The 21,889-nt window shown below is 51.4% G+C and overlaps 1 protein-coding gene across 1 annotated transcript; it reads right to left on the bottom strand.

Moving 5' to 3' along the window:
• Nucleotides 1–1,507: 1,507 nt before the first annotated feature.
• On the bottom strand, nucleotides 1,508–21,661 carry LOC309808821 (BCL-6 corepressor-like). Its single transcript, XM_082629395.1, has 13 exons — nucleotides 21,601–21,661; nucleotides 19,672–20,061; nucleotides 18,960–19,013; nucleotides 18,306–18,492; nucleotides 12,190–12,668; nucleotides 11,743–11,929; nucleotides 10,980–11,161; nucleotides 10,498–10,761; nucleotides 5,449–5,615; nucleotides 4,151–4,296; nucleotides 3,630–3,707; nucleotides 3,309–3,465; nucleotides 1,508–1,946 (listed from the first exon to the last, which is right to left on the bottom strand). The coding sequence occupies exons 1-13, from the start codon at nucleotides 21,601–21,603 to the stop codon at nucleotides 1,655–1,657; spliced, it is 2,586 nt and encodes an 861-aa protein (XP_082485521.1). The 5' UTR covers nucleotides 21,604–21,661; the 3' UTR covers nucleotides 1,508–1,654.
• Between the last annotated feature and the right edge of the window lie 228 nt (nucleotides 21,662–21,889).

Here is a 21,889-nt window from a genome sequence, read left to right as displayed (position 1 = left end):
TAAACATAAAATCACCTTTAAGATCTAGGCCATGTGATCTGCTCCATGCCATGTCAGAACACACCCCGTGAAGTTTACGTAACTTGTCTTAAGTGTGATAGAATTCTTTATACCTTGACAAATAACTAAAAGGAAAAAAAAAAAAACCCACACACACAATAAGATGAAGAGCCTATACATTTGTCAATCTTGACTTATTTGCTTTTCTTGAGTCAGTTGGAGGTTTATAGCCACATTCTCAAAATCATTAACTACAATCTTTCCAAACAGGTAATTGACGAACAGATGCATTCTAAAACTTGTCAGTAACAAAGTGCTATTCCAGTTTACAGCAACAATTTAATTCTATTTAGATACTAAAACTGAATACACTGAATACTGCAAACGTTATTCCCAACCACTCAGCAAAGTACTACATACCTTTTCAGATATAGGAAAAAAAAGAAAAAAAAGAAAAAGCATACGATTCTTCCTATTTTCATTTCCAAAGATACATCCCAATCTTAATGATCAATCAGCGATTTCAACGTCAACTATAAACCCAGTATACTGCTGCTGTGCAGTGTACTAGAGCAATGGAAGAGAGAGGACCTCAAACCCTCTGTTCCCTCAAATTCAAAGGCAGGCTTCCTGACCCCTCCAGACCACTACTGGACACAGGGAAGGCACACTAATGTTTCAGGACCCCAACCAACAGTCACCTGCTTTGTGATTACTTCCATGACACACCCTCACCAACACCACTGAGTTTGCTGCTCCTACAGGACGTTACATGTATTTCCTATTTTAACACATACCACAGTGCATCATAATTATGATTGCAGATAGATATTCTAACAATTGAAAGAGAATGATGACTTTTTTGCTCTTTACATCTTGCTATTTCCCTTCCCATAATATTTCTTGAAGCAAAACCATAAAATATAGACAAACACAAAAAACAGAAAATATACAAAACGTGTGCTTTGCACTTTAACGCAAACTTAAGTAAAATTAGTTCTGACAGTATCCAGCATGACAAACTTCCATGGTACAAATGAGAATGGACCAAGGTTTGAGCAGGTACAGGAGACAATCCAGGCATGAACAACACCAAGGAAAGGTAGACAGGAAGTAACATGGTGTGTAGGAAATCACGAGACCAGTCTGATGGGAAGAGACTTAAACAAGACTGAAACTCACTTTCTAAACCTCCATCTCCAACTGGACAATTTGCAGGACACAGGTGCACCAAAGTGGCCAATTTATTCAATCCCTTTAATATGGAGGAAGAGTTTAAAATTTTACTGGTTTAATTTGCCCCAAAAGCAACTCTCAACAGTTATGGCCTCTGTCGTCGGAGCTTTGTATGAAATTAAGTCAAAGTGTGGAGCTCCTTTGCCTTTTTTTTTTCTCCTTAAAAAAGAAAAGAAACAATTGTTCCGAGTAAAATCAAACATATTCCAAAGCATGTGTACATTGAAAAGTAAAGAAACTTTATTAACAACTTCATAAAAACTGACTTCAAATTTAAAAAAAAAAAAACATGTTTTGAAGTCCTTCCGACTGGAGTCGTGTCTCATAGTGTCCTTTCTTTACAGAAATAGTCGTATTAGGACACATATGCACAAGGATTAACACCATGACACACTGTACACGGCGGGCCCCGGCGAGCTCACCAGTCGTCGTCTGAGTCCAGGTCTCTGGGGAGGATCCACTCCACGGATGAGCCCAGCAGAGTCTGAAGCTCGTTCATGAACTCCACCAGATCTAAGAGCTCCTTACTTTCTGGATTAAAGGACTCTAGGTCCTTGGGGCAAGAGAATAAGAGACTTGCTGACACTTGCCGGTAGATCTCGGCCTCCGCGATGGTGACAATTTCCACATTTGGGAAATTGCAGCGGAATATGCAGGAGGACATTTGCAGTTTCTTGAGCAGGTCTGAGAGCAACAGCCAGTTATGAGGCCTACACCAGAGAAAGGACAGTGGTTTGAGTTTCCGGCAAAATTAGAGGCGCTCCCAACTATGAACTACCCGTCTCCTGGCGGTGAAAGGGCCTGCTACTTCCACTTTGATTACCCCACCCCCACCCCACTTCTCACTGTCCTTAGAAGATCTACTTCTTCTTTTTTTTTTTTTAATTTTATTTATTTATTTATTTTTGGCTGCGTTGGGCCTGTTGCTGCGCACGGGCTTAGTTGCTCCGTGGCATGTGGGATCTTCCCCGACCAGGGCTCGAACCTGTGTCCCCTGCACTGGCAGGCGGATTCTTAACCACTGTGCCACCAGGGAAGCCCGGAAGATCTACTTCTAGCAGGGGAACTCTGGACTCATGTGCATGTGTTAAGAGACCACCTAGGGCGGATCAGCCAACTTAGACAAAAGCAGGAGCAGCGCCCCTGAATGAGCCTCGTTGCAGGCCACCCCAGTGCTGCCTTGGCTCTGGCCACAACTCAGGTCACCCCTCTCCAAGTAAGTGTACCCCGTTCTAGTCACTGGGGAAAACCAGTCTGTATGCCAACCCAATGGAGATGGCAAACACCTCTTTGACCTCTCCTCTCCTCCGGCCCTCACGGAGAGAGCATGAGAAACACTCGAGGTCACCTGGCTTTCCTTTCCTTTCCCACACCTCCAAGCCGCCCCTCAATGCTGCCGGGATTGAGGCTTTTTCGAGAAGGGAGGTGGTAAAATCCTTCCTGATACCCTGCCATGCTTTATGATCTCTATCCCAAATAGAATGTCACCACAAAGGCAGACACGTTCCCAGCCTCAGAGTCCAAGGGGGATGCTACTCCTTAAGCACCAGGGTCAACACACAGCAGAGAAAGGTCTCCTGATGTGTTCACTCCGAAGGGTTGGTCATGGGGCACAGTGGCCCGACCGTGGGGACAAGACTCGATCTAAGCAAATCTGAAGACACATAAGATCCCAGGTGCCACATACGGCTTTCTCTAATCTTATACGAGAAGAGGGTACACATCAGTATCGTCCCGTGGACCTCACGCGCCTTGGAAGGCCCCTATGGTAGCCGTTTGGGGAGGATCCCTTCCCCAAAAGTTTACTGAAACTGTGCAATTGCAGTCGCTGACTCCCGTGTCCTTTGGGCTCTAGGGGTGTGTTCCAATGAGGGCAGTTGGCTGGGGAACCCTCCCACACCCCAAACTTTTCTGGAAAAGTTCCACTGCATTATGTGAGGTCGGTGGACACTTGGTGAGGAATTCACTCACCCCCCAACCCAGCCACCCTCATCTGCTGAAGGGGATTTCTAACTCCTGCCACCCCACAGAGCAGCTGGGCTGGCTCTCGACCACACGCTGGCCACGCTCACCCCTGAGCGACGGACACCTGGACGTTATAACACGGCAAAAGGGGGTCTTCGGAAAATTCAGATTCCAATAGGTCACCATAGGCCTCGTTGCTGTCATCCTGGTCCTCCGGTCCTGGGGGATTTGCTAAAACATCGTAACCACTTTCATCATCTGGTTCTAACCGGGGGGGCAAACAAGAGAGAGGTCAGTAAGCTGGAGCAAGATTCCAGCTGTTCGCCAAAAAGGACCCTGGAAAAATTCTTTCCCAAGCAAGTCCTGCTCACAGCACCACCCCCACCCCCACCCCCACAAGCCCAACTGAAACGAACAAGCCTGCTCACCACACACAGAGCTGCCAGAGAACTCCGAAGAGCAACCGGGGCTACCGTCGTCAGGAGCCTGCAGGTTATTTAAACAGTCTGCAGAGAGAGGGGGAGAGAGAGAGAGAGAAACAGAAACAAGGACAAGATAACGCCTGCTGGTAAGAGGCAAATGCTGCTGGAGTTCGGGAACATCTCACGCTGGGGCTGATGTCACCTCCTGATAAGTCCCACTGCACACGCCTCCAGGTATCTGACTGAAACCTCCCCACGCGTCCACCCCCCTTCCTGAGGGACTGCCCGCCTCACCGCCCCAGCCTGCCAAACAAAAGCTAGCCTGGCTAGCTAAGAGTTTTCCAGCCCCCCACCTTGCAAAACTCAAAGTATGTATCTCTTCTTTGACAGACTAACATTGGGCCGCTTTTCCCAGTAAAGGGTCACTTACAGTAAACGGGGGGTGGGGGTAGGGGGAACCCAGGTGAAAGGCTGTGAAGTCACCGTCTAGATGCTTGAACAAGACCGTGTCTTGACCTCTGCCATACCTGTTAAGAACTTCTCCAGAAGTTCGCTGTGGCTCACTTTCTTGATGGTTCTACCTGAGTACGTAGCCAGGGTAGGATCAGCACCGTAGGAGAGGAGCAAGCGGACAATTTCGAGATGATCATTCTTGACAGCATCGTGGAGAGGCCTAGGAGAGGTGCGGGGGATTACACCTGTGCACGAGACGCTTGCTTCTAAGGACACGGGGCAAAATCGAGCGTGTGCGGCCAAGGCTCGTAGGCGCGCTATTTCACTGAGGAGGTGAGTTTACGGTCGCTGCGACAAATTACTCTGTTATTTCAACACATAACCCTTTACGGGACAGGTGAAGGGACCATCTCAGGCCTAATTCTTCAATGCAAATCTCTCTTAATGCATGGCCCAAGGAGGAACTCAGACAACGATGAAAACGTTTCCAATGAACTTAAATAGTGACAGACTGTAAGAAGGTAACATACGGCGGGGTGGGGGGAAGAACCCCAGCATCAAGGAAGCAGATACGAGAAGCCATTGTTACACCATTACAAACAAAACCCAAAAAGTGCAGTTTGTAAAAGAAACTAGGGGCAAAGTGGAACCTCTCCTGAAACCAACTTGGAGATGAGTGATCAACCCTCTCGCCCAGAAGCAGTCGACAGGCAGGGCGAGTTCTCAGGAGGATACAGAGTCCTCCTGCCCGTGTCCGCTGGGGTCAGGAACACTGTCCGCAGTCCCATCCAGAAAGGATGCTATTTGGAAACCACGAACCACCAAATACCTTACGGTTTTGCTCATTTTATGACTGTCAGGAAAGCCCCAGTGCCCTGCCTCGTGGTGGCATCCCAGGTACAACCGGGAAGATGCTTGGGCTGACTCAGACCTGGGCCTCTGGCCAATAAACCGAGGTCAAGGACAGAGTGGGGGCCAGGCCCGGGGATGTGGGTGGACACGGCAGGTCCTATCAAGCCAGTTGCCACTGGACCTGTCTGTACTCCTGCAACTTTCAACTCACATATATGTTCAAGATTGAGATTCAACAGACGCTGGTGAAGAGTCCAGGGTCTTAAAAGAGAACACCCCTGATTATTCATGCAGGCTCAACATTTTCAGGGACTTCTGTCCATAAGAGCGTCACAGACTTTTAAAGTTCTATGTAAATTTGCCAGAAAGATCTGTCCGGTTCCATTCTAGAGGACTCCGCCATCAGTGTGCTTACATGGCACTCACTCTCCATCTTTCCTTCTGGGGTTCCCCGCACACCCTGAGAACCACTGCCTATGCCCCAGCAGGGCCAGGCCAAGAGCGCAAGACCGCCACTGACCCGGTTCCATCCTGGGCACTGCAGTTGACATCGGCGCCATATTCAAGGAGGTGTCGTACGATGTTGAGCCAACCTCTTGCACAAGCCTCGTGCAGGGCACAGTAACCCGCGTTGTCGCAGTGGTTCACATCACAAATCTTGTTCTCCAGGCAGTACAAGACCACTTCCTACGGGGAGAGGAGAGGAGAGGAGAGGAGATACCATCAGACCACCATACAGTGAACCTTGTAAGGGTGACCTCCCCATAGCTTGGCGGTGCCCACTTTCAAAGGCATACATCCTTGGGGCCAAAAGCCCACCATGGCGCGGGCAGGCGGCAGGCATCCTGCTGGGGGGCGAGAGTGTGTGAGAAGGGCTTGGAGATGCAGACAGTGTTGTCTAAGGCTCTGCTGCACCAGTGGCCTGGCCATGGACAAGTTACCCTTGAACTTCTCCAAGCTTCCACAGGGCTGCTGAGAGGACGCATTCGGATAACGATGAGAGCCCTCAGCCCAGGGGCCGACGTGACCAGTACAGAGGTGTCACGGCTGCTAACATCTTAGATGACACATTGCCAAGCACAGACCATTCTCACTTGATGGGTCTGTTCGGTCAGTGGCAGTGGACGATAACACAAGTTTAGATCAAAGTATGGATGACCAACACTTAAAGAGAGCTTAAATCACCCAGAGAACATTCCCCAGCTTAGAGAAGCAGGGACACGCAGGTCAGCTACATCCTCGCGCCCCTTGTTAAGACCCCAAATCAGAACCTGGGCCTCAGATGCTCTTGTCTGTACGTTAAGTAGAGTTAAAGAGAAGCTCTCTCCCTCCATTCTCGAGGAATGACCCAAAATGCCTCCAATAACCCCACCCTCTATTTTGCCTCACTCCACCCTCTCGGGGCAGAATCAGTCTTAATATTCTCATATTTACTCAAGTTAATGACAGGAACCTGATACACCACGCTGCAACCTCCACATTTCAAGAATCAAATAAAACGTTCACCACCCACCCCCCCCAGAGATGTTCTGTGTCAACACTGTGCATTAGAATCACTGTTATTAACCTTCTTTCTTTGGCTTGTTAAAATATTAATATGAACCACTCCCAGTAAGCAGAGCAGGAATTTATTCAATGTTTTATTACCTTAAGAAAGTTTTCAGACACATCGAAAGCATTTGCCACCAGAAAACACGTTATACTGTTTATACTGGGTAAGTTGTGCCCAGCAGAGAGCTGTCAGGTTCTGAGAGCTGGGAGTAGGCAGAACATGCATGTGGCCCAACACATGGTCTGCTGGTAAGGGGGGATGGGATGGGGTCAGAACAGGCCTCCTTGTGACATCTCTCAGGTAACTCATCTGTTAAACCTAAAACGGGGGTCATTCTAGCCGCCCATAAGTGCGAGATGGGTTCTGTAAAACCTTTTATGCCCTTTGGAGGACACGCCAATCAAAGGTGACCACTCACTTGGGAGAGAACTAGAATGTTCCATTTGCTTACCACGTGAACCCAATGGGGCATGCTGGTAAACCTGGCCATCAGTGCCCTGTTACTTCGGGTCACTGCAGCAGCTCCCTTCCAAAACAAGAGGAGGAAGAGAAAAGGCACGCCCACGAATGCGTTTCTCCGTTTACATCCCAACCTGCCAGAAAGCCCACAATCCTCTGGGCTCCCAGGCCACCTGCCCCGAGCCCTGGTATCCAGGATACCGCATGAAGCTGCTGCTCTTTTAGCAGGCCCTCACTAGCCAGACTTGAGTGGACGGCTGCAAGCTAATGAGTTGTGTGCCCCAGCCAGGGAGAGGCCCTGTCACGTGGCTCTGGGATCAGGTCTGAACGCCACCAACTGCTGTGCACACATCAATTTACTCAACCCAGGGTTTATTTGCTGTGACAATCATGGCCTTCACCTGGAAACCTTCATCACTACTAGGGCAGATTCAAGGGTACCTAGAAATGAAAGGCCGTCCAAGCTGGTGGGTAAGTCAACTCTCTTCTCCTGGAAGATGGCAGCAAAGGCAGCAGTAGCCCCACGGCCAGGTCAGACTTTTTGCCACGGGCTGTCCTAACTCAACCACGTTGATCCCACTGTTTACACAGTGGTTCCCATTCCCCCAGATGAGGACGTCTTCTGTCACCCACAGGAACCCAGGAGATAGCAGGAAAGGAAGGTAGTACTATCCTCATTCAACACTTGGAAACTGAGGCCCAGAGATATTAAACCCCAAGTTCAATTAACATGAAGTACTAGACCTATAACTCAGGTCTTTGGTACCTGGTCAGCTGGGAAGGTTCAAAAGGCCCAAGAGGGCCCCAGTTAGAGGGATGCAATCCAGCTGTGACGAGCATCCCACAGGCCTTCTCTGTTGGGGGTCAAGTGGGCTAACTACACTCTCCTAGCTAGGAGGGTGATGGCCTCTAAATGGATGGCAACCATCGCCACCGACACTTTCTCTAACTGAAAGGTGAAGAGGCGGGGCGAGTCTGTCGACGCAACACATTCCTTGGTTTATTTTCTCCGCTAGAAATAAACGGGAGTGTCTGAAGGGCAGCCCAGCCATTCCCGAGCAAAGTCAAACTGCTTTTGTCGGACAGCTCTCTGTTCAGCGGCTATAAGCCGAATGCCATTACCCGCAAAATGTAACCATAAAGGCCATAAGCCCGACGTTGTTAGTTAATTAGATGCCTCATTAACTTTTTAAAAAACATGACTTATTCAATTCATAGAAAATTTAACCATCACCGCTAAAGGCACAAGCATGTGGTTGCACACTGGCGTTTTAGCCTAAGAAATAGAAGCCTTTTTCCCAGGAGGGAAAGGTTTGAGGTCTTTGGCCACACAAGTGATCTATTTAACGCGGATCTGAAGCCAGAGTGTGTTTCTAAACTTCCAGAACCAGATTATCATGACATAAAGCTCAGACAGCCTTTATACTGCACATGGTATCTTTGGCTAAGCAGAAGAAAATAATCAAGAATGCTAAAGACAAAACTTCAGGAAAACCCTCCCAAACCACACCCTTATCTGCTTAAGCAAACTGTCCTTCAATTTTAAAAGGTTTAAGCTGCCACATCTCCCAACTGGGCCATCATCCCAACATTTAAAATTCTGCCCAGAGAAATCCCAGAAAGTTGGATTCAAAGTTGAAAGCGTTCATCTACTTGTCACAATGTTCAGCATCAACACTGGTGATCTGTGGAATCTACATATTGAAATTTACATTTGAAGAAAAAAACAAATCCCACCGTAAACATTCCCAAGGCTTCCTGTGCAATCAAAGGCCAGGTAGCCTAAAAAAGTATGGATCAAGTGCCCCTTGGTCCAGGCCTCAGAGCCACCAAACCAAAATGGAAACTGTCTTAGAGGACCAACGAGGGTCTTTTGACGTCTCTGGTCCCAAAGGGAGGCTGCTGGAAATGATGCCAAGTTCACAGGTGGGGCTCGGAGCCCCGCCCTCCACGGCGGGTGCAGCAGCACCCCGCCACCCCCATCTCCAGCATTTGCTGGAAGCGGGAGCCTACTTTCTCAACCCTAACCCAAAAGTTGGGGTTAGGGGTCTCCCCCCCACCTCCAGCGTTTGCTGGAAGCAAGGAGACTATTTTCTCAACCACGGGGGGTCTAGCTCAACACTATGTGCAACATCTGCTCTGTCCTCCTAGGCGCCCGCTCTCAGCTCTTGGGAAACCAACTGGGTGCTCCTTGGACTTCACCTGCAAGTAACTGCGCTAACTACCACAAAGTGCTCTCTAGCTAATGGAGAGGTATCCAAGAGACGTGTAGATATAAACAACAGCACATTCAACCCACAACAACAACAAAAAACACCCCCAAACTAAGCATAGCCCTAGTGCTTCCAACTTCCCACCCACAGTCAGGCCTTAGGGCCAAGGCAGGCACACTTCCAAGGGCTCACGGCACTATGGACCGGGGTGGGGGGACACGACGGGAGACGGGGGACAGGGGCACAGAGCTGGCTGAGGGTGTGGGCGCCAGGGCTCCGGGCCAGCCTGGGTCCTGCCACCCCAGTGCTCAGCCACACCTCCACGCTCAGCCTGCTGAACCGCGTTTTACTGTCACCATTCAACTCCCAGAGGGCTGATGCCAGCACAGAAAAATGCCTTTGCCCTGTGGGCTATCACATCACAATTGCTACTGACGAGTATGGTGGGGGAACTGCACAGGGCATGGAGAGGCATCTGTCTCACAGAGGTTTTGAACTGTAAAAAGGGCAATTCCAGTGTGAGCCAGTCTTGCTGAGGAGCGTGGTGGGCTGTGGAGCACTGCTGGATTGCTACCTGTACGGGGATCAGCTAACCCCTCTGAGGCTCAGTTTCCTCATCCGAGAGTGGGCTAGTACTCGTTACTCCCAAGTGAAGATGTTAACAGGGTGAAAGGAGTTACTACAGATCACACGGGCTTAGGCAGGTATCAGCTCTCTTTCTATGTTGCTCTAGCAATAGAGGCTGTCACTGTCATCAGCCGTGCTGGGTTGGGATACAGCAGTGTGGACAGGGAGTTTTGTGCAAGGCTCAACCCCTGCTCCCCGCCCATCAGCCCTCGGCTCCCGTGCCCTCTCAGAAAGAGACTGCTCAGGTCTGCCCCACTCCCACCCCTACTCTGCACAGACACTTCCCACCCGCTACCCCACAGGGGCATCACTCTGCCCCAAACAGCACAAGTTAGTAGAGCTAATAACTACTCTCCTTCTTGCTATTCAGAATCCAAAAGGGCTCATTAAAATTCCCCTGGTCGCCAAGCCCTGGGTTAGGTCAGATTTTGTATCAGAGATAAGTGAGCCGGACTGGCCGAAGCAGCCTACCTGCCTGAACGGGAACGGAACATCAGAGAGGCCTGCCTTTCTTTTCACACCACGACTGAACAAGCCACCAAAGAGCCCGCAGTGTGAGCGGGGCCAACGCAAACACCCTGCTGGAACACCCAGCCCAGTCCGCCACGTGGAGGGGGCTGGGCTCTGAGACCCGCCCCCCATCCCCAGCCAGTGTGTCCCCCACCCAAGGAGCAGCAGCCGGCGGATCCTGATCCGGGGCACCCACAAGGATGCTCACCTCGTAGCCAAGCCGGGAGGCCTGCTGTAGGAGGGTCTCGCCTGCGTTCTTATTGACAATAAGTCTCCGCGCTTCCGGTGGCATCGGGCGGGACTGGGTGGTCTCTGGAGGGGAGCTTGAGCATGTCAGCTGCGAGGCCTGGGAAGCTGGTAACAATTGCTGCAAACGGTCCAAGGGCTTCTGGTCCTGCTTGGCCGGCGAAAGATCATAGTCGGAACTGGGCTCAGGCCGCTCCTGAGTGGAGGAAAGCACTTTTCCTCCTCTCTGTCTGAGGGAGGCGGGGCGCGAGGAAGGGGCTGCATTTTTACTCGCTGGAAACTTCACCGCCACCCAGGAGACAGGTCCCCTAGGAAGGGGCAGTGACATTTTTGGGGGAGGGGTTCAGGAAAAGGAAAGCTTTGTCCCCAGAAGCAGAGAAGTAGGCAGGCGGGATGTGCCTGCACAGGCCCGGGGGGCGGGGGAGAGCCAGGGGCAAGAGGTACCTTGCCATCCGCATTGTCCACGTAGGAGTCCCCTGGCAGCGGCAAGCCCCGCCTGGGCTCCTGAGGGATCAAATGCTTGGTTTTGCACGGTCGCTTCCCGGATGGTTTCTCGCTGTTGTCAGTGTATTTCTGCGGCAGGGGCGAAGGCTGCCGATCCATTTCTCCGTCCATGCACAGCACATCTGTCAGGGGGAGAAGCAGCGGGCGTTACACAGTTGTAGCCGGTGAGGAAAGAAAAGCCCATTGTTAGCACTGATCGTTGGAGCAGCTTCAGTTTTTAAAGATATACCGATTATGTTTTCAAAGCACTAATATTTTAATCATCCCACATTCAACCGGCAAATAGGCTAACCCGCGAAACGCCAAATGGCAAGTTGCTTCAAAGGGCCGCACGAGAGGGCAGAAGCCAGCCCTTCGTGCGCTCCCGTCCCCACCCGTGGGGGGCCTGGGTGCTCGGGACAGGGCGACTGGGGACAGCCTGAGGCTGGAATGAGGGCACTGACAAGCGCCCGGGGTCACCCAAGACTTCCCTTCCTGCCCAGCTGCGGGCTGGGTGATGAGGAGCAGCCCAGGAAGTCGAGCTCCCGCCTCACTGTCCATTCCATAAGGAAGTGTGCAGGCTGAAAGGACCTCATGAAGAAAACTCCCTGCTCGCCACACGCTACTCTTGTCAACTTGGATGGCGCTCAGGTCCCCTCCAGGGCCGTTTCCCACAGAGGGCGAGTGATCCACCCTCCAGGAGCGCCCCCCGCCCCGTGTGTACCTTGTTCATTGTCACTGCATTTAAGGGACTCCTCCAACCAGCTGCTGTTGCTTTTGGCCTCTGCCCTTTTCCTGCCAGGTTTCTCTTTGGAGATGCTATTGCCCTGGGGGGTGACCGTAGGGTGAACCGCCTGGGTCACTTCCTTCCTGCCCTGCCGGCCAGGTTTGCTCTCTGCTCCCCCCGTTCTCTAAGGTGCAGCAAGCGGCGCTGCTTTCTGGGATGGAGCCCTGTTAATTCAATGCACACCTCAGGTTGGTCAGCTCACTATAATGTGGCTCTTCTAAGCGGTTAGAGGAACTGTTTGTCATTTCCCTCTCAGGCCAGTCAGCTAATGGAGAAATAACTACAAATTAATGAAGAAGCCCCCCGGGGCAGGGGTGGGGGTGGGGAACAAACTGTCTTACACATCACTAACAGGGGTGGGGGAAGGGACGGGTGTGGTCACTGTGTTGGCTGGAACTTGTCACCAAGTCTCGGGAGGGGGCCTATTTGCCTTTGGCCACCTTTGGGCTCCAGCCCCGCCACCTGGCTTTGGGGGGGTGGGGGGTGGGATGGGGGTGGGGGGTGGGGAGGTGTGAGTGGCTCCCCCCAGGGATCCAGGGTGGGACTGGAACTTTCCACTGCTCCGCTCCAGGACTTCCGTAGGGTGCCCTGCGGGCCCGAAGCCAAACCGAGCTCACCTTTGGAGACCCGTCTCCGCTTGGCTTTCAGCAGAGAGTCCTTCGGGAGCACAGTGGTCTCAGTGTGGTTCCTATCGCCAGACACCTTGCGCTTTCTGTTCAGCCGGAGGGTGGGGCTGCGTGACGCGTCCGGGGCCGCCTGGTCGGCGGGGGACTCTCTGGGGGGCTCCGTGTCCATGTCCTCAGGAAGATCACTGTCTTCTGGGGCTTCAAAGTGGTCAGCTTTGCTTCCATCATAACACTTCCCTAGGGGAGGGGAGACAACCCGGAAAGGAGGGAACAAAGGTCACCAGGAGCAGGCAGGACCCCCATGCCCAAGGCAATCTGCTACCAACAGACCACCCCCCTTTGGAGACCAGGGGCCTCACACGCCGGAAGCACAAAACCCTCAGAAAGACGTCCCAAAGGAAGGACAGCTGAACACAACCAGCAAAGAAAGCAGAAAATGAGGTGCGTAGCCCACTCACAATCCATCCTTCAAGGGTCAAGGTGAGGCATCTACACCATCCCTCTATAGGCATGTGAGATCACTCCCTAACTGCTTAACTCTCCAAGGTGGCTTACTTTTAAAGGGGGGTGAGTGACCTCACAGTAAGAGCCAACCAATCAGGGCAGAGCTACAAATGACTATGGAAACAGCTGCTAGTCAACAAAAAAGGCTGATGTCATCAAGAGACCAAATAGCCCCCAACTGCCATCTACACAGACATAGCACCCATGTTCACTTGGGTCAGCAGGGGCGAGGGTGAAGAAAAAGGGTAGGGAAAGAATGGTGGGAGGCTGGGAAGCTGGGGAGACCAAGGCAAGAGGAGCCTGGCAAAGGGAAAGGAAAGGCTTCCTGGTGCACACACAAGGGTCAAGGGCAATTTCAAAGAACTCAACCAGATTGCTACAAGTCCGTCTGTCCTCTTTCCACACCCGTGGGGGGAAAAGCATTTCACTGCCATCGAGGGGCTGCTCCTACTTCCTGTCTAGGAAGAAGGCCCTCAGTGACACCAGTCACCCACCTGGCACGTCTCCACGCCTTCCTTCCCAGGCAACAAGCATCTAAGGACATTTCAAAGACAAGACTCCAACCCCCTTCATGGGGGTTGGAGGGGTGGGGGGGTGGGGGGGCGGCGGGCAGGGCTGAACTGCTCACACCCCAGCTCCGCCTGTGTTCCTCCTGCCCCCCTGCTCAATCTAGCATCCACTTGGGGCTTTTCCTCCAATCACCCCAGCCTAACATCACTCCTCACTTTTGCTCTAGCCAAAGAAACAGTTCAACTGCTTTGCTAGTCACATTGTTTCTAACACACAAATAATTCCATAATGATCACTGTGCTGTTAAAGAGTTCCCCGGGGCCTCCCTGGTGGCGCAGTGGTTGAGAGTCCGCCTGCCGATGCAGGGGATACGGGTTCGTGCCCCGGTCTGGGAGGATCCCATATGCCGCGGAGCGGCTGGGCCCGTGAGCCATGGCCGCTGGGCCTGCGCGTCCGGAGCCTGTGCTCCGCAACGGGAGAGGCCACAACAGTGAGAGGCCCGCATACCGCAAAAAGAAAAAAAAAAAAAAAAAAAAAAAAAGAGTTCCCCGAAGATGACCCTGTGTCCATCACCGGCCGGGGGTGGGGGTGGGTGTATGAGTTTGGTATTTCGTTAACACCTGAGCTAAGCTCCCACAGCCCGTTTTTCTAGATGAAATCATGGACACACCCCTCACATGCTGCTCGCATATTCCTCCTCCTCTCCCTAGACCACTTCAAGTATCACTCCCACTTCTGCCCAGCTGGCTGGTCCCCTGATCAGCCTCTCTTGGGGGCATTCCCAGCATTTAATGGCAGCCAGTTGTGGGGATGAACCTCACCCTGGCCTGGGCTAGCCTGACCTGTGTTCTCAATGGTGGAACACACTTAGCTTTTCTCCAAGGGTATCCCAAGGTGGGAGAGATCCCCATCTACTCTTGCCGGAATGGTGGAATCACCCCAACCGCGAGGGTCTCCTGTCATGGCAGCAGGAGAAACCCCAAACTCCTGGCCTGTGCTTACGGGTGATGCAGCCCAGGCTACCGCAGGCCCGGTGAAGACGGCGTGCTGCAACTCTCACTCCGGCTGCTCTGTGACCCTCTTAAACACTCGGGCAGGAATGGCGCCGCTTTACAACTCGGCCCCCTTCACTTGTAAAGTGGGAATGTTACTGCTAGCCTCCCTCCAGAGTGGGCTTCATAATCACGGGCCGGGCTCAGCACAGAGAAAGGCTGGAAAAATCCCTTTAACCAAAAGATGCCAAGACTTTCAGACCAGCCTGAATCTCAGGCCTGAAATGTAGGAAATTTTAAGAGGTGAGCCCTGCTGGTTACACCATTGGACTTCTCGGGTCCAATCTGGTCCAATCAGCCTTCCCTAAAAGCTCCGTGGGAGGGCATCCATGGAGGAATGGAAGGGCTACCTTAAGAACCCCCATGTCCAATTTGAAAGTTTCTTTTTCCAAACTAGGTCCATCCACCCTTCCCCCAACCCCGGAGCCTTTTAGGGCAAAGATCTCAATTCCCCTCAGCTAAGGCCCCCCAAGACCTTACGCTAGTGTGACCTTACCCAGGCCACTAATAACCCTGAAGGACACCCACCCCGACTGCCCAAGATGCCCATGGCCACCAGCTATGGGGTAGAGGCTCCGTGTCACGTGGAGCTTCTCAAAGACTGTTCTAACCACGACCCACAGGAGGATGACCCTTGAGGGCAAAGGAGATGGGGAGATAAATAGATACCCAGGGATCCTAACCATCAGGCTTTGCCATCATTGCTACCTTTGGCCCTTCTAAAAGTGGGAAGCCATGTGCCCTTGGTCACCTAGTCTAAGCAAGATGTGAACGTGGTCCCTGCAGCATGGTCCTATGACTCACAGCACGTATATCCCAAATGCATTATGGTTGTACCATAGCATCACCTCACAGAAGCATCACCACAGCAACATTTACAAGTCACTGTGGCAGCAAAGCACCCTCACCACGGTTGAGCCATGCCCAGTGAGGCCTAAACAAGGTGAGAGGGTTCTGAGTCGCTGGAAGGCTCCCCAGGATTAAAATCCCCTTCTCTGTAGCTTAACTATAGCACCTCCAGTCAGGGCTAACCTTGTTCAAAGTTACACCCGCTACAGAAGGAGTGCAGGGGATCTCTGTTCCAAAGTAGTTTACAAACGTGCAGGTGCTCAGCTGGAAGAGAAGTTCCCTGAGCAAAGAAGTTTCATGAAGCCCCTCGACTGAGGCTTCCTCCAGCTCCTGGCCAGGCACTGCCACTGAGCAGGTCCTAGGCCTGTCCCAGCCAAGTGGTTGGCAAGGGAGATGGTTACTCCAAGTTTGAGAAGGAAGGGACCAATGCCTCCTTGCCCCGCCCCATCTTCAAATGCCACTGAGGGTTCCTAGTGATGAACTTCCAAGTCTGAGGAACCTCCCAACTCATTTGGTGAACTTCCAAAATAAAAATTTCACTCAGCCACCCATGTGATCATAAAGAATAAATGAGTATCTCGGCCACTGTGTTTTCAAGTTAATTCCTTTCTTTAAACAAGCCCATAGCAACAAGATGCACCCGCACCAGGACAACCAGGGCCACGCAAACAGCACCCACCACCTTGGAAGCTCCTGGTCCCTCCATGGGTAGGGGCTGCCTCAGAAGGGGGAAGGCATCTTGAAGGCGTCCTGGACCCTCTCTGGGACCCCTGCCCACCCCAAATCCCCGCCCCAGCTCCCATGTGCTCACAGCTCGGCTCTCGGCCACACCGACACCCATGAGAAGGACCTGAGCCCATATCAGCTCAAGACATGATGGCCCAAGAACAAGAAGGCCCATTCATATCTAGCTGAATGGAATGAACACCTGCTGGGCCTTGGACGTGGAGGCCGCAGTAAGAACAGTGGCCCCTTCAGGTGACCTTTCCTGACCAGCTATTTACAAACCCCACGTCTCTACAAGACAGAGGGTGGGTGGGGAACCCACCTCCATTGCCCCAACCTTTCAAACGGAGCCCCTCACCTTCCCCAACCCTTCTCCTGCCCTCCCATGGTGGCGATTCATGGCTCACTGGGCCATGTCCCGGGTGCTCCAGGAAGAGACCCGTCGGTCGGTCTGAGATTGGAAGCAGGCGGTGGGGGGAGGTGGCTTTCGGAATCATCTGGGGCTCAGGCCCTGCTCCCCATCAGCCACACCGAGTTCTTGTCTCCACGCTCAGCAGGAAAGACTGGGAAGGACGCACGCAAACGTCTCTGGGAAGAAGGGCGGGTGAGGCCACTGAGACGTGAAGGGCAGCGGCCACCCTGGGTTTGGCCACGTTGCTGGAGAAAAGGGCGAGAAGACTCGAGGCCAGTTAACTGCCCGTTCCCTTCCTCCAGCCTCCCTCACCGTCCACCCGGAACAGGCAGATCCCCTCCTCAGAAAAGTGCATCCCCGTGAACTTGGCCTTGCCCACTTTTATCACATCTCTCTGAGAAACTTCCCCAAGAGCTGAGTTATGAGGCCACTCAGGAGGGTAAGGGCTGCGTGTCAGCTGTGAGCACAGGCAAGGAGGGAGGCCTTCTTGCTGCTTCACTCCAGGGTGGCCTGGACCCTCCGTTTTTCATTCCAATCCCGAGGGGGAGGAGGTCGGAATCGTCTACTCCAGGCACATCAAGAGCCCCATCCCTCGGGTAAGGCCGCCACTGACTAGCCCCAGAAATCCCCTTCTACGGGAGCCACGTAGGACAAACCGGTCCCGGTGTGGCTTACCCAGAACCCTGGCCACAGGCCTTTGTCTGACCCTAAAGATGAGCTGGGGGAGGGCAGTGCTCCAAGCAGCAGAGAGAAGCACACGCTGTGGCTGACCACAATTTTCCCGAACTGCATCAGGCACCCACGACCTAAGCGTGCGGGCGAACGCCAACCCTACGACTGGGTCCAAGGGCCTGGGCCTCCCAAACGTGTCCACCACCCCCAACTGTCCCATCTCAGGAGGATTTCACGCCCACCCTGTCCTCGACGTTCACCTAGGTGCCCTCACTCACCATCACCGGTGAGGTTTCTGGGGTCCGGAGCAGGCTGCAGGCCACAGGCCACAAGCACGCACACTGAAGAAAGCGGCAGAAAGACCTCCACTTGCTGCCAACACATCTCATTAGCCCAGGAAGTCTCGAGGGCAAAGCCCGAAGTCAACCCCAGTGGGGGAGCAGCTGATGGGACCGCAGAGTGTGACTCGAGGCAAACACTAGCTTTCTCTCCAATTTGGCCTCCAAAACAGAATACACCCCGTCTGGTAGGAAGAACGCCCTCGTTGATCCCACGCCCTTGGAGCGTGCTGTCAACTCCTAATGACTGCAAACAAGCCTGCCACAGAAAATAATTATGCTCGTCTTTCTGGTGCCTTCATCAGCCCTCATCTCATTTGAACGAAACCTCTGCCTTTGGAGGGAGAATCCGAGTACTCTCCACTCCCTCCCACAGGAGACTGTCACCCTGGAGGGTCTGGCTCTGGCTGCAAGTGTCATTCCACTGCTACCAAAAACCCGTATCCGTACCTGCTACAAAACAGAACACATACCTGCTACGCTGGAGGTCTTGCACCGCCATTCCTCTGCTCTACTGTATCAGACTATTACTAACTACAGGACTAGCATTTCTCCGGAAAAAGGAGATGCGTGCCAGGAAACATTTCATAGGTGCTTCACTCCTGGATGCCGCAACGCTCAAAAGGACAACCAGCCTTGCAATCCACAGCTGGGAAGGGTGGCCAGAGCAGCCCGTTCTCCGAACAGCCAGCACCCAGACGTTGGGCCGTCGGAAATGTATTGTTTCCTCTCACCTCCCTCGGCACTGGGGGAGGAACCGCCCCGTTCCCACCGACGTGGTACCACAAACGAGCCGCCTGGGTTCACTTACATCTCTCACTGTCGTTCTGGTCGGCAATGGCCTCCTCCGGGGCGACCGACTTTGGCTTTTTGTCCTGACTTCCTTTCAGCCTTTCCCAGTCAGCGGGGCTGAATTTGCGCACCTCGGAGTCTTTGGTCGTGGGGTGGCCACCTTCTCGCTCTTTCATCTCCAACTCTGAGAAGCGCATCACTGCACGCTAGAAAGAGAACGGAGATGGAAAAAAGATACACCTTACCACCAAAGCTATTTCACTGCCCTTACCTTAAAGGAAAGTATCTTCAAAGAAAAGTTTGCCCAAAACCAACCACAATTTATGATACAACTGAGATATTTTAAAATTGAACGATAAAAATGTAAGAGTGTCTATGTGTAACTAGTCACACACTCTTTCTTCGTAAAGCCATATGTATGTAGAGATATATGTGGTGTGTATGTATAGCCATACATACACTGTGGCATACAGACATTCTCTTTCGAAGGTAAATAAAACAAAACAAAAACACAACGCAAAGAAAGCAAAACAAAAACACAAGAGAAAAGAAAACAAATGCACAATGAATAAAGACGACCATGGCCCACAAACTTCCCTTTGTATATTTGGAAATGAAATTTAACTCAAAAGGTTTATGGAAGATTCTAGTAATAAAAATTTGAAGAACTGACCTCACAGTAAGCAGCGGGTAGACATAAAATACTGTCCTCTTGTAATCCTTCCATCTATGTCATTAAAATGGGCACTCAATGGATCATTTAGATAACTTCATCCATTTTTATAAGCATAAACCAATTTTTTTCTTAACATTGCAAAACAATTTGGCTTTATTTGTCTTTTAATTAAAAGTAAAATATCTTAAGGAAATTCCTATACAACATCTATCATTCACTAGCAAGTTAAATACATACTCTATCCCTTTAAGCAAGGTTTGTGTTTTTGTTTTGTTTGTTTGTTTGCTTTTTGGTGGAAAAAAAATTGCACGAATCTCACAGACATGCGGCCGCTACACACCTCCACCAAGTATCACGTAAGGCATTCTAAGCAGCGCTTTTAGGTATATTTGTTAACGTACAGTAACGGCAGAGAAATCAAAGCGATTGATAGGTAAATGTCATGCAGTCTTTTAGACATCCTTCGCAATAATTAAAACTTCCGTTATCAGCATTTGAGTGGAGTTTGCTTAAAATCTACAGAATAACTTAAAGTATCCACTTACGTCCCCTTACTGGACACATTTCAAACATTTAAATTATCCTAAGCTTCATTAACCAAATCAGCCCGGTGTCCTGCCCTATCATACCCCCGGCCCCCTCCTCTTCACACATTAAAAAAACCTGACAACTGCTCAGGCTCCTGAAATTCGGGTGGGGGGGGGCTCACCTGCAATGCCCGCTGGTCCCGGCCGAGCTGACTGGAGTCTGCGTACAGTCCGGTAGCGACACGCTTGAACTGGTCACCCACGTAACCAGTGGAGTTTGCGATTCTCTTTGCCAGCTTAGATGGCTTCGGGTTCAGAACTTTGCCATCGGTTGATCCTGCCTCGTCAGCTCCGTCTTTGGTGTAGGTGGGGGTGACATCCACACTCGGTGGGGCACTGCCCACGCAAAATGGTTTGGGATCCTCTTGGGTTTTCCCGAAAGTGACCGCAGAGCCGTCGCTCCCCAGGGTCGGCTCCAGGAATGGAGTCGAGACCGGCGTCGCCAGGTTCTCCTTGTTGGTTACCGCTGGAACATTCTCCTTGCTTAAGCCGGAAACTGGCTGGCCCGGAGCCTGTTGGAAAGTATAGGCTTCGTGGAAGTCACTGATGCGCCCCAACTCCTCTCTCAGGGCAATGAAATCCCGGTGTGGCTGTAAGGCCACATTTTACTTTTTATTTTTAATATATGTTCACATGTTTCCATAAAGGATCCAAGGTGGCCCATAATGTAAGGACACACAATATTAGCTTTAAAAAAACATGAAAAAAAAAAAAAAAAGGTAAATCATGATCCTGGAAATGGGTTGCATCCTTTTAAGGGGTGAGAATAACAGAATGAGTGAGCCAAAGATTTGGGAAAGGATCTGACATTTCCAAATGTCCAAATCTTAAAATTGCACCAAGTGGGAATGTAGCTGTGGCAGTATTAACCTGAGAGAGCTCTATGATCGTTGTCTTGACTCATCACTTGCTTGCAAGGTTATAAATGACAGGGTAAGTGAAGGAGGGCAAGTAGACAGATAAGAGTCATTTCCTCATTCTCAAAAGAAGGGGCATCACCTAGGGAAGGGGACTCCAAAATCCTACAGGAATCCTCTGGATATACTAAATTTTCTAGGCGGCAAAAAGTATCTCATTTGACCCTAGCAGCCAGATGGAACTTAGAAAAGTAGTGAAAAGCTACTCAACTGAATGCACGTCATATGACTACGAGCACGTCAGTGAAAAGTTCAAGGGAAGATGCTGTAGAAGAGCAGTTCACCTTGTGGTTGAGCGTCCTCAGAACGTGCAATGGGAGGTGCAGCACCTGCTCTGTCTCACAGGGACCCTCCAACCTCTAAACGCATCTTTCCTGGGAAGCTGAATTCAAAGAGTCAATTTAAAAAGAAGATAGGGCTTCCCTGGTGGCGCAGTGGTTGAGAGTCCACCTGCCGATGCAGGGGACACGGGTTCGTGCCCCGGTCCGGGAAGATCCCACATGCCGCGGAGCGGCTGGGCCCGTGAGCCACGGCCGCCGAGCCTGCGTGTCCGGAGCCTGTGCTCCGCAATGGGAGAGGCCACAACAGTGAGAGGCCCGCGTACCACAAAAAATTAATTAATTAATTAATTAATTTAAAAAAGATAAAAGTCTCTCATAGAGAAATTTTATCAGAGCCTAGTATTAACAGCTGTAGAGCCACAAGTTTCCCACGATACAGCCTTAGCAGAGCCTGTTAAGGCAGTGACAGAAAATTTGTACCGAGGGAAATAGCAGAAGAGTTTGCCTACAATTCACGAAAATGATCCCTGCACTTGGCCTGAAGGAAATCAGCAAAATTTATAACAGCTTGTGTATTTGTATGCGGGATTGAGAATGAATTTCATTTTTTAATTTCTCTGAATTATCACATAAGATTCAGAAGATGCTCTCTCTGCCTAGAAGCCACCCCACTGGGATAACTATGCCTACGGAGTTCCTTTGCCTATGACTCCTACTTGCTAACAGACTGGCAGCCTGGCCCCAGGGCCTGGTCGCTGCTCCCAGTGCAATGGTGGATATGGTGTCAACGCTTGCAAAATCAAAGCCCCTTACATCCTCTCCATGCCTCGGTCCCACCCCCCACCCCACTCACCATTGATGTTCAGGAAGGGGAAGGTGTCCTGGATGGGAACGTGGTGCTGTGACTAGTCCAGCTCATCTTCCTCATCTTCTTCATCCACATCATTATCTTTCTCATCCCAAGGAGCAGATCCAGTGGATCCTACCCGAGAAACACACACACACACACACAAAGGTCAAAAGTGAGGCGCTCACGTTGCACTGTCATCCCTGCAGCTGACCCACTGTTCAAGCTAGGCACTGCCAGCACAGAGGTTCCTTGGGTTCAGTGTGCACCCTCAATGCCAAAGAGTGGGAACCAA

The sequence above is a fragment of the Mesoplodon mirus genome (assembly GCF_964341445.2).
Source record: "Mesoplodon mirus genome assembly, chromosome: 7".
Classification (NCBI taxonomy): Eukaryota; Metazoa; Chordata; class Mammalia; order Artiodactyla; family Ziphiidae; genus Mesoplodon; species Mesoplodon mirus.
Note: the sequence above shows the minus strand (reverse complement) of the source record. Positions and strands in the feature narration are given on the sequence as shown.

Excerpts from the sequence above, each read along its gene's own strand:
- LOC309808821 (XM_082629395.1), bottom strand. Across the intron at positions 19,014-19,671 it reads GGGACCAGCGGGCATTGCAG|ATGGAAGGATTACAAGAGGA; the intron begins GTGAGCCCCCCC and ends TTAATGACATAG. Across the intron at positions 4,297-5,448 it reads AGTGCCCAGGATGGAACCGG|GCCTCTCCACGATGCTGTCA; the intron begins GTCAGTGGCGGT and ends CACCTCTCCTAG.